The 17,118-nt window shown below is 47.0% G+C and overlaps 1 protein-coding gene across 1 annotated transcript in view; it reads left to right on the forward strand.

The window, feature by feature from the left end:
• Window positions 1-963: 963 nt before the first annotated feature.
• C7QH11orf42 (chromosome 7q C11orf42 homolog) overlaps window positions 964-17,118 on the forward strand; it is a 236,739-nt gene continuing 220,584 nt past the window's right edge. Inside the window, exon 1 of the mRNA XM_069640427.1 lies at window positions 964-1,213. Within this exon, the coding sequence (XP_069496528.1) occupies window positions 1,142-1,213 (72 nt within the window). The 5' untranslated portion in view covers window positions 964-1,141. The remainder of the gene's footprint in view (window positions 1,214-17,118) is intronic.

The raw sequence follows: 17,118 nt of genomic DNA on the forward strand, positions 1-17,118 counted from the left end.
GAACTGGGAGGATCAACAGAAAACCACTCTTCCTTACACCACCATCTCTTCTACATATGTCACTTCTCTATCTCTTTGTGCACTTTTACACCCACCCTCAAACCCCAATTAAAATTCACTCTTGATCACTACATCCATTAGTTATTATAAAATTGTACACCTTTAGCAATAATCCTATGGTTCTCCTCCCTCTCCTATTCCAGACTTGGTGACGGCTTCATACGTCGCGCTGCTCGCATACTCATGCTTCTTAGTCGTCTCTGCCCTCGGGGTAGCAGGGTGGGCCACCAATGCTGTACCGTGGGAATAGCACAGTTTTTTGAAAATACATTGCAGGGCTAAGATTATTAATGTATGAAGGAACAGTCCGCCAAAAGGAGAAAGTGCTAGTACTTTATCCAAATTAAATTACTTAAGTAGAGGTCAGGCAAATACTAGAATTATCTTGGTTTGGAAATGATGCAGAATCACTTGATAACTCTAAGAACTTGAATATAATTCATGTATGCCTGGAGCGGGAGATTCAGCCCGCATTCCTAGGCTAACTCTGATTGGCTGGCTCCCCCGCCGATGGTGCTAATAATATGTATAGCTGCGGGTTTTCATGGTGAAACAGTGGGATCTTTCCGCACTGACTTAAGGAATATAGCCGATTGTATACTACATAAGAGGCCTCCCCCCAAAGGGGACATCATCATGTAATGCAACTTGTATCATGGGAATCAAGTCACTCCTTTTGCCTAATCTCTTGTGCTTAGATATACCACGACCCATTTACAGAAAACTGCCATCATTTCAGTGATACCTGCCTTGATCAAAGAAGTCATTTTTTTGAAGACAAATATTTTAATGATGCTACCCTATCATGCCACACTGGACATTCTAAGCTTGAGGGTGGCCAGTGTGCTTGAGCAGTGTGTTTGTGACTCAGCTGTGAACTAGCCATTCCTTTGTGACATCGGCCTCTAGAACCTTAAGGGCAGCTGACTGCAGCCAAGGCCTTCAAGAATCCCTCTCACCCAACCATCCTTTTTACATGTTCCCGATGTGCAGCAGACTTCCTGCCCGTGACTTTTTCTGTATGGAGACCTGATGAATATTCATCAGTATCCGCAACAGATCAGGAGAACATGACGTCAGGATGACGCATTGCTCGCCAGCACCCCTGAACATCCAGGATGCTGACACAAGCTGGGTGCTGATCAGGGACAAGGTAGGCTTGAGGAGATTCAAGGGAGCAAGTGCTTGTGGAAGTGTGTGGGGGCGGGGGGCTTCCTGATTACTGTAGAGGACACTCACGTTTCAAAGGGTCCAAAAAGATATTCTTTGCAATAGCCAAATACAGTGAGTACAGGTTCTGGTAGCTCACCCAACCTGGTCCAAGATGTCCACTTACACCCGTGTGTCCTTAAATGAAACATGCACGGCACGCATGAATGCATCTATGAATTAGTTCTGGGGACCTGCTACTTAATCCTGGCCTACAGAAAAAGGTGGATGTCCATAGAAACTTATGTCTCATTGAAAAGATCAGTTGTGCCATATTTATGTGGATTGACCTAAATTGTAGACCTGCGTTAGACCTGGGCTATAATGTATCCCGCACTATCGCCTAAAAAATTGTATCAGAAAAAAAATAATGACATAAGGTTACAAACAAAATACAAAAAGGACTCACCCTTTATGTCTGTCCAGAAATCAGAATCACACACATGGTCGATGTATCTGGAACCAACCGGTCAGCCTCAGCCCCACAATAAGCCCAGGCTGGCCAAGCTAACAGTCCATTGTCTTGGATGAGATCACTGGTAAGATGTGGTATTGGGCCTCAGGTCATGGCCTCTGATTGGTTGCATGGGGGACCAGCTGGAGTGTTCTAGAAGAACTCAGAGGAGAGCACAGTTCAGCTGGAACAATTGAAGGTTGTCCACTGATGTGTTAGAGATGTAGATTCCTGGTTCTTGAGGGAGACAGTGCAGCAGCACTATGGAAAGTAGTTTTGAGAGAAAGGAGCAATATGGGACATTCCTGTGCTATGAAGGGTGGCCCATGTCAGCCACCGGAGGAGACTTCAGACAAGACTGATATTAAAGGTTGATGGGGAAACGTTAGCTCTGTATCAGAGAAGGATATGGATATTTTGTAAACGTGGGCTCAGACCATAAAAGGGACCTTGTAAGTGGATCCGAGTATTATGTATTGAAATGGGACCTGGTCTTAGAAATGAAGAAGCAGGTAAGCCTGGGGGTTCTGGCTCTGGATGCAGATGTGCACTTGAAGTTATTTAACTCTTGAAGGCCTATTCTTTTTGGCATTCCTTAAGTGACATCAAGCTCAAGTATCGACCAATATGTTCGAGCAATGCCAAAGGAGGGAGAGCCTCAGTATCACTTGACACATCTTCAGCGGTTATAGAATTGAGTGCTATCCATTACTAAGATATAAGAGAAGGAAGAGGAAATTATGTGCGCCCCTCATTTGGGCCATTTGTTTTTTTTAGCACAGTTTAAAGTCCCTTTAGTGTAGCTCAAGTGGCACCTTTATTACAGATCCACAAAGGGCGAGATGTGTGGACCCTTTTAATCAGTTATAACTTGGGGCTTCGTTTCTTTTGTACCAAACCCAACAAGTAAAAATGTGAGCTTACCACTCTGATTACTTGCACGTCCTCTGTGGAGTTCTGCAAGGGTCCTCCCTCTCCCTGCTACTATTTATTGTTTACATTCGCCCACTATTCTATATTTTCACAATTTAATCTGAGTTACCACTCGGATGCCGACAATACCCAAATTTACATCAGGCTAAAAAATCCCCCGGATGCAATCAATCACATTTTAGCATGTGCCTAACACATGCAAAATTGATTGGTGGAAAATAGGTTGCAATTAACCCTCATTAACACTGAGATTATTTTGGTTGGCCCAAAATAATCTGTTGTCTGATTAACATTCCTTTGTTCCATGCCCCGCTCTTTTTGGAGTGCCCACTATCCTTTCTTCTAAAGTCAAGAACCGTGGTTGCATCTGGCAGGCGAACCTGAACTGCAACTTACATGTTAGTGAAACATATTAAATCAATCTATTTCCAACTTAAATTGCTGCGGCCTACTCTCCCCTCATTGCAGAAAAAGATTGCCCAGCTGTTGTCGGGACATTGGGGAATTCACAATTGGATTACTGTAATGCCCTTCTCATCTGGTCAGATGCAACGTCTTTAGGTCACACAAAATGAAGCTATCAGACTCCTCTATAACCTCCCAAGAACTATGTCAGCATCCCCTTTTCGTAGAGGTCTTCATTGGCTCCCAGTACAACAGAGGATTCTTTTAAAGATCCTGTGTCTTGTCATTATGTGCCTTCCTGACCTAGCTCCTAGTTACCTTGTTTTCCAGGATTTCTTCCTACAGCCTGCTCATTTCGATCTGAGGGTCAAAACCTTCTGACAGTTCCATCTTCCCTCTATGTATTGTATGCTATATAGTATTTATAGAGCGTGCAAAGACCGGGAGGTATCGAGGTACTAAAGGTAAGAGGGAGGCTATCAGAGTTAGAACTAAAACAAATGAGTTTTTAGAGCCTTATGGAAGGAGAAGAATTCTGTTTACGAAGGTCAAGAGGTAGTGCGTTCCAGAGCGTAGGTGCGAGAACAGAGAAGGATCTCCCTCCAGCTCTGGTGCAAAGAAATCTAGGAACATGTAGCAGAAATCTGTTTGTTGAGCGCAATGGGCGTTTAGGAATGTAGGGCTGGATCTTAGAACACAGGAATTCATCCCCAACATTATGAATAGCCTGGTGAACCATACAGAGAACCTTAAACTTAACGTTTTCTGACTGGAAGCCAATGCAGTTGAAGAAAGAGTTCCTGAGAGTGAGCAAATCTAGAAGCTCCAAGGGCAAGACGGGCTGCAGCATTCTGGAGGGTTTACAGGCATTGGAGTAGCCTCTCCAGTTGCCCAAGATAGATTGCGTTGCAATAGTCTAAATAGCTCATGATTGAGGCTGTAACCATTTTTGATCTGAGAACAGCTGGGAGGAGAGGTAGGACTTTTTTTAGGACCTTAAGTTTTATAAAGCCTATCTGGCAGACTGCCGAAACCTGAGCTTCCCGAGAGCCAGTGGTCATAAATTGAATCCCAAGACTCTTAACCACAGGAGAGGGCTCAGGGCACGGACCGAGAGAGGAAGGTCAGTAGTAACATGTTCATAACTGAGCCTCAACATTGGAAACAACTAGCAGAACTTCCGTTTTATCACCATTTAGCTTCAACCAGTTGTTAGTCATCCAATCTCTGACTGTGACAAGGCTGTTTTTCAGTTTGTTAGGGGTATCGAAGGAAGGCATGTTGAAGTGAAACAGGATATGAGCATTGTCAGCATAGGGGAAAATATTTACTCCATGGCTGGCGATAAGTTTAGCCAGTGCCTGCATATAGAGTTTAAAGAGTAACGGGGACAGGGCAGATCCCTGGGGGACTCCGCAGTTCAGCACAGCGGGTGAAGAAGCAAACAGGGGAAGGAAGACGGTATGGACCCGTTCTGGCAAAAGAAAGGAGAACCATTTGAGGGGATTGCTTGAAATTCCTGCCTCATGAAGGCAGTGAAGCATCTTCTGGTGGTCGACCGTAATCGAAGGCTGCAGAGAGGTCAAGGAGAATCAAAATTCCCACCTCTCTGCGGTCCTGAAGTAGAGCAATGTTGTCCATAAGTGCCACCATCACGGATTCCGTACCCATCCCGGGACGGAATCCATATTGAAACAGATGGAGGAGACCGTTGGCCTCCAAAAACGCAGACAGTTGGGGAGTCACAATCGATTCCATTAGCTTTATCAATACTGGGAGAAGGGAAATGGGGCAATAGTTTTCCGCTACTGCAGAATCAAGATGAGATTTTTTCAGTAAAGGAGAGATCACTGCATGCTTAAGAGGGGTAGGAATATGACCAGTAATAAAGGAGTATTCGAGTGCAGCAGTGAAAAGAGAAATAGAATTATTAGAAGCCTCTTGAAGCATGCCAACCAGAATAGGGTCTATGGGAGAGGCAGAACCGAGTTTTCCCAATGCAGAAGAGACCAAAGTATCCATCACTGCGTTGAAAAGAAAGGCACTGGATTGGGTTTCCTCCCGAGCAGCATGGACCACAAGGGGATCCGTCAGTGTTGATCTTCCTACACTGATCAAGTGTCGGATGTTAAGAATCTTGTCCCTAAAAATAAAGGGACGATGTGATCATAATGGGCCTGAGTTAATAAGTTTGCTAAATGAACTTTTGCCAGAGTAGTCAGTTCCTTAGTTACTCGAAACAGCTCTCCCATGGAACAGGAGGAAGTAAGAATGCGATTAGCATAAAAATCAGTCTTGTTTTTTCTATAGCAGCATGATAGGCTGTGTGAGCCTTTAAATAAGCAGACCATGCTGCAGAGTCAGGATTGGACAGCCAGCTTCCTTCTGCTCTACGGCAAAGTTGCTTCAGTGATTTAAGTGTAGGGGAATACCAAGCAGCAGGTGGAGGAGCCCGACATAAAGATTGTGTAAGGGGGGTACGACTGTCAGCCCTAACTTGAATGGCATCAATCACCGTATGTACACAGTAAGACAGATGTTTTTCTGTCTGTGGCCCTAGAGCCTGGTATTTACTGCCTCGCGACAGATGTTTTTCTGTCTGTGGCCCTAGAGCCTGGTATTTACTGCCTCGCGATCTTTGGAAACTTAACTTCTTATTATTATTTAGGAAGAACCTTAAAACTCCTCTCTTCCAGTTACTCTTATCTCACTCCATAAATATGTTCTGGTTTTCTTTCCTGTCTGCCTTATTGTTGACATCTGAGCCTAGATGCAATTTCTTCCTGGTTCTCTTGAGGATTTGCGCTATGTAAATAATCAAATCAATCAATAAACCAATCAAATTAATAACTTGGAGCAGTGCTAAGCTTTGGGTTTAAAGCAGTGCAAACCATCATTGTGGATATTGTGTTTTTAGTGCCTGTTAGCACCTTGGAAGGGCACGCGGGCCAACCAAGATGCTCAGAACGTGGGCTGGATTATCCGTATAAGCGCGTGTTCTGAGCCCTCTTCCCTTCGCGGCTCCTCCTTCCCTTCTCCTCTTAGCACCCGTGCAGTTTCTACGCAGGTGCTAAGAGTATTTCATGAAACAAAAAAGAAACGTACTTTGAGGTTTGATGTGGCGCTGTAGTCTCCCAAATCCGTTTTCTTTGTTGATGACATGGCAGTCATCAACATAGAAAACAGACGTGGAAACTATGACGCTGCGCAGTACCGCAAGTGAAGTTTCTTTCTTTGTTTAAGAATCATACACCATTAGCACCCAAGTAGGAAGCTATATGGGTGCTAATATGGCCATAATGATGAGGAACCCTGGCTGTAGCAGGTGGTAACGTCCTGGGGCCCTCGTTAAAGGCCCTTGCTTCTCTCTGGACTATTAACACAGGTCTCAAGCTATTACCAGCCGGTACAGGCCAGGTTCCTCATCATTATGGTCATATTACACAGCCCACACGCTATGAACTAAACAGTTTCGAGGGAGGTATCTGTGTCCCTGCTTGTTGTCAGTCAGTCAGTGTGAATAGAGAAGCCTTAATCGTCATTTGAATTAGATGAGGCTGAGGCAGGGTCTGTTTCAGGGGTTGGTTGCAGAAGCAGATCTCCTTTGCTGTCATTACTTGGAGTGGTTGTCTGCTTGGGAAGGTTCCTAGATTGCGTTGTTGAGTCAGAGTTGTGAGGGCAATCGTTGTACGAGATAAGACAGGTTCGAGCCAGTCGGACATTTACGGGTGAGGCAGATCTTTCTGAGCCCCCTCCTTGCTCTTAGTGAGGAGCTATTTCTATAGCAGGGGCTACAGGTCCAGCAATGAGACCCTCTCCTGCCCTTCTAGAAATAACAATTGTTTTTTCTGGAGTCTCTCATCATTTTTAGCAAGCTTTCACAATGTCACGATTTAGGAGCTGGCTTGCCCTACAATTCTTCTTAGCTCACAGGAATGCATGGCCTGTCCATAAAGGGGTCCTGGGGCGAGACCTGGATCAAGAGGCACTGGCAATGGGCAGAAGAAACCCTCCTACTCACATCAGTCCTTTGGTCCAGTGTTCAAGCAAGATTCCATAGCAGCACTACAAGGAGGCGAGGTAACACAATGGCTCTCATTACAAGTCCGGCGTTAAAGAACCGGTGTTACCGTGATGGCGGTGGTACCGTTTCTGGCCACTTCATGGTGGCTGAAACGAGGTAGAATTATGGCTTGCCGGCTGAGAACATCACCAAAGCGCGGAACCGGTGCCACCGCCATCATGGTAACACCAGCGGAGATGGATGTACAGCCACAGCATGTATGCCGGACATAGCGACGCCGCCTACGCGGAGCCGGAAATACTGTGATTGCCGGAACCGGAAAGAGAGCGGTGCCCATTACAAAAATCACAATCCACTGCAATCCTCCGGTACAAGACGGCATCCAGCCATTGTGAGTGGCCAAACCTACTGAGGGATATGTCATCCAGAATTACAAAGAACTGTATGCGCAAACCACGCTTCAGTGAAGCGGAACACACCCTGCTTCTTGACCACATAGTGGACAATGCAGGGGAGTTATTCACATCAGACCAGAGGCACAGAACGCAGCTGAGGTTCAAGACCATATGGGCTGAGGCTGCCCAGAAGGTGTCAGCTGTGGGGGCACAGCTCATACCGTCAAGGACTGCCATAAGAGGTGGGATGACCTGCGCATAAGGGTGCACAACCTACTGGCAGCCCACAGACGACTGTGCAGTGCAAGAGGAGGTGGACCACAGTCACCACTCAAGCTGCTCCCATGGGAGGAAAAGTGTAGCAGCGTGCTGCCGCTCAAGGGCATCGAGGGAGTCGGTGCAGCAGAGGCAGGAGCAGTGACACCTGGCGAGGCTGGTGAGTACAGAAAGAGCAAAAATATGATTGTAAATCTAACCAAACGTGCCCCCCCCAATCAATGCACATAAACACACATATCACAGTCCACATCACCCCGAGCACACCCAGTACTCCCATGCCCCTCCCCTCAAGCCAGGCAGATGGCCTGACCCCAAGTATGGCCCATACACACCCACATGACCGCAGCACACATCAATGCAAATAACCACAATGTGATGTTGCTTGATGAGTGTGCTGCATGTAATAGTACTGTACACATCCTGTCAGACCACTAATAGCATGCCTTTCAATCACCTACAGGAACATCATCTGAGACTGATGGGGGTCAACCAGGGACGTCGAGGGAGACTGGAAGTGCACATCGGCAAAGACGTCAGTCAACATGAGGTGCAGGCACCTCGGCCACCCGTGAGCTAACGACGTGCAGGTACACCACGCCCAGGAAACCACCACTCCTGCTGCCCCTGGGACCCAGCAGGCACCCCAGCCAAACACCCCTGCTGCCCTGGTAACAAAGCAGGCACCCCAACCAAACACCCCTGCTGTCACTGCTATTCCACCAGGAAGTGCACCACCACACCTGTCCGAGTCAGAAGGCACGGACAACAGTTAAGAGGAGCAGCCCGGTAAGGCACCTGGATCAGGCAGCCATGAGAACCCCAACACCCCTGTTCAACTGGGCACATTTAGCCCAACGAGTCTCAGGAGTCAAATGCGCTTCCCAACACCATCACTGCAGGATATCACCAGCCATCTCCAGCGCATTGAGGAATGACAGGACATGCTGGCCACACTGGTTGAGCGACACCTTGAGGAGTCCAGGCTGCAACGTGAGGAGACTCGGCTACAACGCGAGAGCAACCAGAAAATAGGCTGTAGGGTTGCACGTGCTATCTGGCGTTGTCACTTCTAACATGTTAATGTTACAGAGGGTCTGTGAGGGCAACAGTGTCCAGTCTAACATTGCTGAAACAAAGACGCTGGCGCTGCAGACCAACATGAGCCGCCTACACCCACAGAACCCCACTATGCCCTCCACCAACACCCCTCCATCCAGCTCGCAGGCAGTCTGCCCCAGGAGGAGGTCCACCCGGCTGTCTGGGGCAACTCTGAGGGACAAACATAGGGCCAAGCGTGGCAAGAAGTAGTATCGTTTCATTGACTATTGTTTTACATGTTGCCATTTTGGGTCTTGGGCATGGGAGGTGGATGGGTACGTTTGGGAGTTGGGAGGCCCATAGTGGGGATAGGTAGTTGTGGCCTGGGAGGTGGGTGGGTACGTTTAAGAGGTGGGGGGTGGTCCATAGTGGGGATAGGTAGTTGGGGCCTGGGAGGTGGGTTTTTTACATTTGGGAGGAGGGGGGGTCCATACTGGGGATATGTAGTTGGGGCCCAGGAGGAGGTCCACCCGGCTGTCTGGGGGCAACTCTGAAGGATATACATGGGGCCAAGCGTGGCAAGAAGTAGTGTCGTTTCATTGACTATTGTTTTACATGTTGCCATTTTGGGTCTTGGGCATGGGAGGTGGATGGGTACATTTGGAAGTTGGGGGGACCACAGTGGGGATAGGTAGTTGGGGCCTGGGAGGTGGGTGGGTACGTTTGGGAGGTGGGGGGCGGTCCATAGTTGGGATAGGTAGTTGGGGCCTGGGAGGTGGGTGGGTACATTTGGGAGGTGGGGGGGTCCATACTGGGGATATGTAGTTGTGGCCCAGGAGGTGGGTGGGTACGTTTGGGAGGAGGGGGGTCCATAGTGGGGATAGGTAGTTGGGGCCTGGGAGGTGGGTGGGTACGTTTGGGAGGTGGGGGGGTACGTGTGGGTGTGTCTTCTTGTAGCAGCTGTTCCAATTTGTTTTCACAATACACTGGGTTACAAATCTGAATTACGAGTCGACAATCTCCTTTCGCGTGTGTATCAATCATTTAATGTAAGTGTTACGACATGTGTCTTAATGTGCTCCATGTGCATGTGAAGTTTATTCAGAAAAAAATGTTAATAAGTGCTACCCATGCATGTAGTCCATCTATGGCACCACGCCCTAGTTGCACACCCATCCCATCATCATCGTCCTCATCCTCTTCCTCCTCATCTGCTGGTCTATGTACGGGGGCATTGGAATGTTCCTGCGTATACACATATTGTGCAGCATGGCACATGCCAGCACAATTTTGGCAACCTTTTCGGGGCTGTACAGCAATGCCCGGCCGGATCTGCTGAGGCAGCGGAACCTGGCCTTCAGCAGTCCAAAAGTCCACTGTATCATGCCCAGTGTCCATATGTGTGCCCAGTTGTAGGCCTCCTCATGCCTGTTCCGCGGTCCTCTGATGGGTGTCATGAGCCATGGCGTGAGGGGGTTTCCAGCATCACCTGCATGGGAGTGACAGAAAGATTGTTAGGATATTTGTGTTGGGGATTTGGTGTTGGCAATGATAGCATGTACACAGTCTCTGTATAATATTAGCCCACAACATAGTACAGGCATCAGATTTCATTATGCATTCTGCTAAATTGACTTGAATCAACTGTTCAATATTACACACTTGGGTCACACATTCCTACTGAGAATGTTTGGCCTGCTCAATGTCTCCATTCGTGATGGCCTGCTAGGCACCTACATGTCTCATTGCTTTAATGTACACAATGGTGTGTTCCTATGTCTTGTAAAGTGCTGGCAAAATCTGTGTCAGGCAGCCGCTGGGCACAGGAGTGAAGAAACTACTGCGCAGAGCAGGATAAATAGCCATTGAGCACGTGGGTGGACCTATTACTTTATCACAGGAGACAATACTCCCTTCCACATGTTGCCATTGCATGCTATGCCACTCCATGGCTAAGTGTTTTTTCCATTAGCCAGTGTATGTTTTCCCGTGGCATGGCATACTGGCATGTACCTATTGCAGCGGTAAGCTGCGTGAACTCTGGTAAGTGTCTATTGCCCCCCCACTACACAGAGGTCATGCATTGGTCATTCTACTCCCCCAACAGCCAGGGACACTCTGGTGCGTGTCTATTGCCCCTGCCCGCCACTACACAGAGGTCATGCATTGGTCATTCTACTCCCCCAACATCCAGGGACACTCTGGTGAGTGTCTATTGCCCCCCCACTACACAGAAGTCATGCATTGGTCATTTCACTCCCCCGACAGCCAGGGACACACTGGCGAGTGTCTATTGTCCCTCCCCCCACTACACAGAGGTCATGCATTGGTCATTCTACTCCCCCAACAGCCAGGGACACACTGGTGAGTGTCTATTGCCCCCCCCACTACACAGAGGTCCTGCATTGGTCATTCTACTCCCCCAACAGCCAGGGACACACTGGCGAGTGTCTATTGCCACCCCCCCCACTACACAGAGGTCCTGCATTGGTCTTTCTACTCCCCCAAAAGCCAGGGACACTCTGGTGAGTGTCTATTGCCCCCCCCACTACACAGAGGTCATGCACTGGTCATTCTACTCACCAAACAGCCAGGTGCTTTCTCTTGTGTAACGTGCCACAATACCATTGAGTCATGTGTCGACCCCAGGAAACGTGCACAGCAACGCGTGATGAGTTGTTGTGCATCACAGACCATCTGTACATTCAGGGAGTGGAATAGTTTCCGATTTCGATAGACTGCCTCATTTGCATGTATGGCAGTCAACTCCACATGTGTGCGATCTAAGGCACCAATGCCGGGGTTCGGGGTAGGGCAATGTGCTCTGACACATGGCGCAGCAGCTCATCCAGTACCTGGAAGATTATCCTTCAAAAACAGAGTTTGTGACAGCCCGTACCGGTCACTGATGGTGTGCTGATAGATGCCAGTTGCAAGGAAGTGCAGTACTGACACTTCCTTCAGCAAGGGTGGGATTACAGTCCGGATGTTGATTATGCTGCAGATGTCTTCATTGATGAGGGTGACAATTGATAATATTGTGGCCCTGTCAAGCCGATATAATGTGTGGATTTGACTTGGGGTCAGGTTCTGGAGCGAGGCTCTGATGCAGGGTATTGGTGGGTGCCTGTGGGGTGGTACCTGCTGGGCAATGGTGTTTGGGATGGCCACCGGGTTCCTCATTTGCCTCCTGTGCCTACGCCTCCTCCTCTGCCTCAGTGCTGCTTCTAACGCCATAGCTGCTTGCAGGTTCCCCATCCCAATTGCTGCTAGACCGACTGCCAGCATGGTTGTATTGGGAGGTGGGTTGGGCATGGGTGTGTCCCTTTTCTAGGTTCCCAGTGGCCAATTATGTGCAGCTGGGTTTATAGTGATAAAATCGAAAACAAACCACTGACTGACCACCGTGCAGCTGGGCTAATTTTGCACACCTGGGGCTTGTTGCTGCTCACCTGGCACTGTTTAACACCTGATCCGCGGTGCCGGGTTTACAGGCGCGGTGGTGTTAGGCAGAATTATATGCAGTACCCTTTGGGAACACCACACACAATTAAGACTACAAGTGACGGTACAAATTCACCTTTGGTACAAGCCTGTACTACACAGTTAAAGTGGTAGCAGTGGCTGAGCAACCAGACTTATCTCAAGAGGAAGTGAGCAGTATCAAATAGTTACACAAACGACAGCAATTACTATGATTCAGGCAAACACTGACTCAAGGTTTTCAAGTAAAAGAATATACATTTATTTCACTCTTCAGTTGTATAACAGTTCACTCTTCTAAGCAGTTTAAAAATCACACTCTTAATACACCACACAACTTCCCTTAAATTCCAGACAAGTTAAGCTCACAAAACGAAGTGGGAGCAAAATGGCACTCCAGCAATTTAAAAGGGAGGGAAAGACAGAAGTTAACAGAAATTGAATCACACCAACAGGTAAGTACTCAGGGCAATCGAACAAGAGAGACTACAATGATAAAATCAGATAGAAAAGGCTTAGGGCTAAAGTCAATGGTTCAAAAGTCTTTTGCTCAAGATAGTACAGATCAGTATAGTTTGCGGTAAAGTTCGTGGCATGGTTTCCAGACGAAGTTGGTTGGTAGAAAAGTTAGTTCAAAGAGAAGAGAAGGACAAGTGCTCGGATTGGAGAAAGATTTCAAACACTTTCACCGCGGCTGAACGAAACGAACAACCGGATGTGCACAGTACCTTAAAACAGAGAGGGAGCTGTAGCTGAGGCAGAAGTTCCTGGTAGTTCCTGCATGCTCATGGTTCCTGAAGCGACTGTCGGGCTGACCAGAAGTAGGAAGACTGGAGGGTCCTGCATTACCCAGGGAAGAAACCAGCAGCAGAGCAAAGCAACAAATAAAATGTGCGCTCCTTGAAACCCAAGCAGGGTCCGACCTTTCTGGCTATCCGACCCACTGTAGCTCTGTACAGCAAATTCGACCAGAGGAGGGGTCCTGGCTTGTAGTTTGGTTGAAATGGTTGGTCCCACCAGCTCAAGGGAAGAAGTTTCCTGGAGGAACTTCTCTGTCGTTGGATTCTGGAGATACGGACCTGGAACAGGGCTTCACCGGGCGGTTCAGTCGTTGTAGGGGTCCTCTTCTTCCAGTTCCTCGTTGGTTCTTTTGTTCCAGTGGGGACTCTGCTCTTCCAGTCCCAGAGACCTGCTTTTTATGCGGTTTTCCCCCATTCATACAACCTGGCTGTCAAACACACAGCAGGGTGGCTGGCCTGGCAAGGCCAATCCCCTTAGCCAATCAGACAGGAGTGCGACTTCGGTTACCAAGGGAACCCAGGACAGGGGTCCTACAACCCCTCCCTCACATCCTGCCTACCCAGACTCTCAAGTGCCTAAAGGAGGGCTTCTGTGTGGAAGCCCGCGAAAAGGCGATGAACAAAGGAACCAAACCTGGTTTGGTGCGCAGAGTAAAACACAAGAAGAAATGGCAAATAAACCCAGCCGGAACCATAATAAAATATATATGGTCAAGCGGGTTTATGTTTGAGGCTAATATAATAGCCTAAAACATTACCACGTTTACATAAGATAATCGCGGTAGAAAATTTAGGTTAGATACCACTGCCACCAGCCAAGTCTTAATGTAAAGGGAGCGAAACAATGCCCCAAGAAGCACAGACAAAAATGGATAAGAATTAACCCTTTCCAATACTCCATAGAAGATGCAGTGTACTGGGTCTGTGGTTTAAAGTGACTAAGGTAAAGTTAATGGCAACTTTACCCTTTTCTGGGGTACTGCAGTCAGCCCCAGAAAATGGAGTCAGTGGGAAGTCTAAAAGACAACCCTCTGTGACTGCACTGAAGGTGCTGTGTAACACACATGAAAAATATGGTGCCCTGGAGTAGGTGAGGCTCCAGTGCCCAAGATCACACAAAAAGTAGAAATACACATAGCAAAACAAATGTAAGAGTGGGCTAAAAGGCTCACACTCTTACCAAGAGAACAAAATAAATCCTAGAAATCCAGCAAAGCTGCTGAGGGAAATCAACCATTTATGAGAATTCTCCCTAACAGGTGGTCACGGTTCTACCGGCATTTTTATGGTGGTGTTTCCATGTACATGGTACTCGTAATGTACCCGGTATACCGCTGTGCTGGTAATTCAGGGACGTTCGACAATTCGTCCTGCTGTTTGTGGTCACGGGACTACTGGCTGCGGTAGCACTGTGAGGGTACTTTGCAGTGACGGTGTTAACGCCAATGGCGGGTCTGAATGTGCCGGTCTGTAAACGCTACCAGCAACGTTGTTTCCGGACCAGCAAACTTGTAATGAGGGCAAGTCAACTTAATTTCTGGTTTGCTTCCTTTTATTCACAACCAGGTGATTCACTGATGGGAACAAAACATGTGCATGCACTGATGGTGTGGAATTCCTCTCCACCATCTCATTCTAAGATGCAAACAGCACAAACAATAGTACACTTGCCACCAAAGTCATGAAGAGGTTCCAAGTCACCAATGCAAGGACCAGTCTCTGTGCCAGCCCGCATCGCTGAGCCCGAGCACCACGGTGAGCATGACTGTGCGTCTAAGTAGCTGAGATGACTCTGAAAACTGGTTGCCTGTAAATCCATTGCATACCAATGACAGGCATCTCCTAATGCAGAAGGCCGCCATACTGATGCCAGCAGGTAGCCTACTCACAAACTTATAGTAAGTCAGTACCTTTCTGCAAGACTGTATACATGAAATATTTATCTTGTCTCATCATCATCTGTGATTGGTGGACGTCCTCATAGCACCTCCCTTTTCCAGACTCTCTTTGGTATTTATATGGAACCCTTTTGCCTCCTCTCCTTTGACGAAGAAGGAAACCATCAATTCATGATCTGTTCAGATGGAGACTTGGGATCCAAGGCTGATACCTGTCAATCTTGCGATTAGCCTCTTAGAGGATACAGTTAATAAGTCTGGGGAGCCATGGCTGATCAACCGGATCCTCTGCCGATCCACCGTCCGGTCCACCCGTTTGGTATCCGCTTGTATTGTCTCCCCTCATATACATGAGATGATCTCTTCCTGTCTTCACTCCCTCCTCATCGCAAGACACAGAAGTGATTCATACTCACCCTCTGTGCACTAAAGGTCACTGACAGTACCATCGGTGTAGCCTCGATACCCTTATGTCAGTCCACAGTTTTACAGAGAACCCAACATCAGCCTGGCTCCTTGAAATGAAACAGAGTCATGAATTTTCTGAAGCATGGTAAATATAATCACAAAAGGTACCTGGATCCACCATCAATGTTAATGGAATTTTCAAATATTTTATTATGCTTATTGGCTTAGCCTTGATTTTAACCCAAAGATGTATAATGCCTGATCTCCCTTATTAAACACAATCATGGCCATGAAAAACAAACAAATTAGTTATAATGTATTTATTTATTTATTTAGACATTTATATAGCGCACCGAACCCTGAGGCATCTGGGTGCTTATGATTTAAATGATTTAAAAAATCCTCAACAATGCAAAGAAATTCTAAACATCGTCACCCAATCACAAAAGAAAACATCAGGGGCCAGATTACAGAAACTTTGCACAATGGCACATATTAGAGAACTATTGCCAGTGGGCAAAAAAAGATACATTTTCACTGCATTATTGCAACAGGGCAAACTTTGCCCTAGTGCCAATAGGGATTGGTGTAAGCACTAGGGCAAACTTTGCCCTGGTGAAAAAAACTCATTGAAAATGTATCTTTATTATACTATGGTAATGTGTGCCCTTGTGCTTATACCATCCCAAGCTGCACATGGTGTAATCATTTTCTAATGTGTCCCAGCGTTTTCCAAAATAGGGCAAACTTTGCCCTAGTGCTAATACCGTGCAATTTCTGCACTTGCACTGGTGCAAAGTTTCTGGAATATGGTCCCAGGTGTCATACAATAAGTTACTCGTTAAAACAGCATATATAATCTAAGTTCTCGTTCATCCCCCATTGTTGTAGCTTTTGTAAACATTAACCCATAAATGTTCATGGTGTTTCAAACTAAATGGTGTTGAACAAGTCTTCCTTTAATCTGATGTTATTCAACATTCAGGAACTTGTAAATGACATGGGGGTTTTGGAAATACAAATGATGGAGTGTAAACCTTGTGAATCAAGGGCAAAAGCAGCCATATTGAACAAAATGTACACAGGATCCAGGTCTGATGTTAGAAACGTATCAGGATGAGTTATGGAAAACCAAGTGCTTAGCATTCCAAAGGGGCAAATTCCACTGTCAATATGATCAGGAATGTATCTGGTTCCAAGGAGTGGCAGATAGCGTGCAGCTGAGATATACCCGGAAATAGTCCTCTCACAGCAAAGGTAGTTCTTCATCGCTTGCTCCTTCTAGTTCCTGCAGTGCAGACAGTACACATGACTAGGGAAAACCCTGCCTATAAATACAATAAGCAACCCAGGCAGCAAATATAGAGACAGGTTTATTTCCATACAGCTGTGCAGAAATGGGCAAAGAAACCGGCAGAGTATCCCCGTCCTGAAAATGAGGCCCCGAGCACATAAACCCTAGAGTTTTACACAATGGGGTTCATACGGAAAGTCAGTACAATGAATTTAGTCAGTTATATTAACAATGAACTTCCTAACAGAGCATCCTTTGGCCTGAGAGGTGTGGCTTTACAGAACCATGCTTGACCTGTACAATTCCACTTCGAAATTGGGAAGCATTTTTCGCATTCTTTCCCTTTCCCTTTGAGGCATCATATTGGATGTTATAGGATGGTAGAGAGCTTGGAGGAAAGGCAGACCCCTCCGCTATTACTTTGTCTGGTTAGTTGAT

This window comes from Ambystoma mexicanum, chromosome 7q, assembly GCF_040938575.1.
Source record: "Ambystoma mexicanum isolate Mex_15411 chromosome 7q, UKY_AmexF1_1, whole genome shotgun sequence".
Lineage (NCBI taxonomy): Eukaryota > Metazoa > Chordata > Amphibia > Caudata > Ambystomatidae > Ambystoma > Ambystoma mexicanum.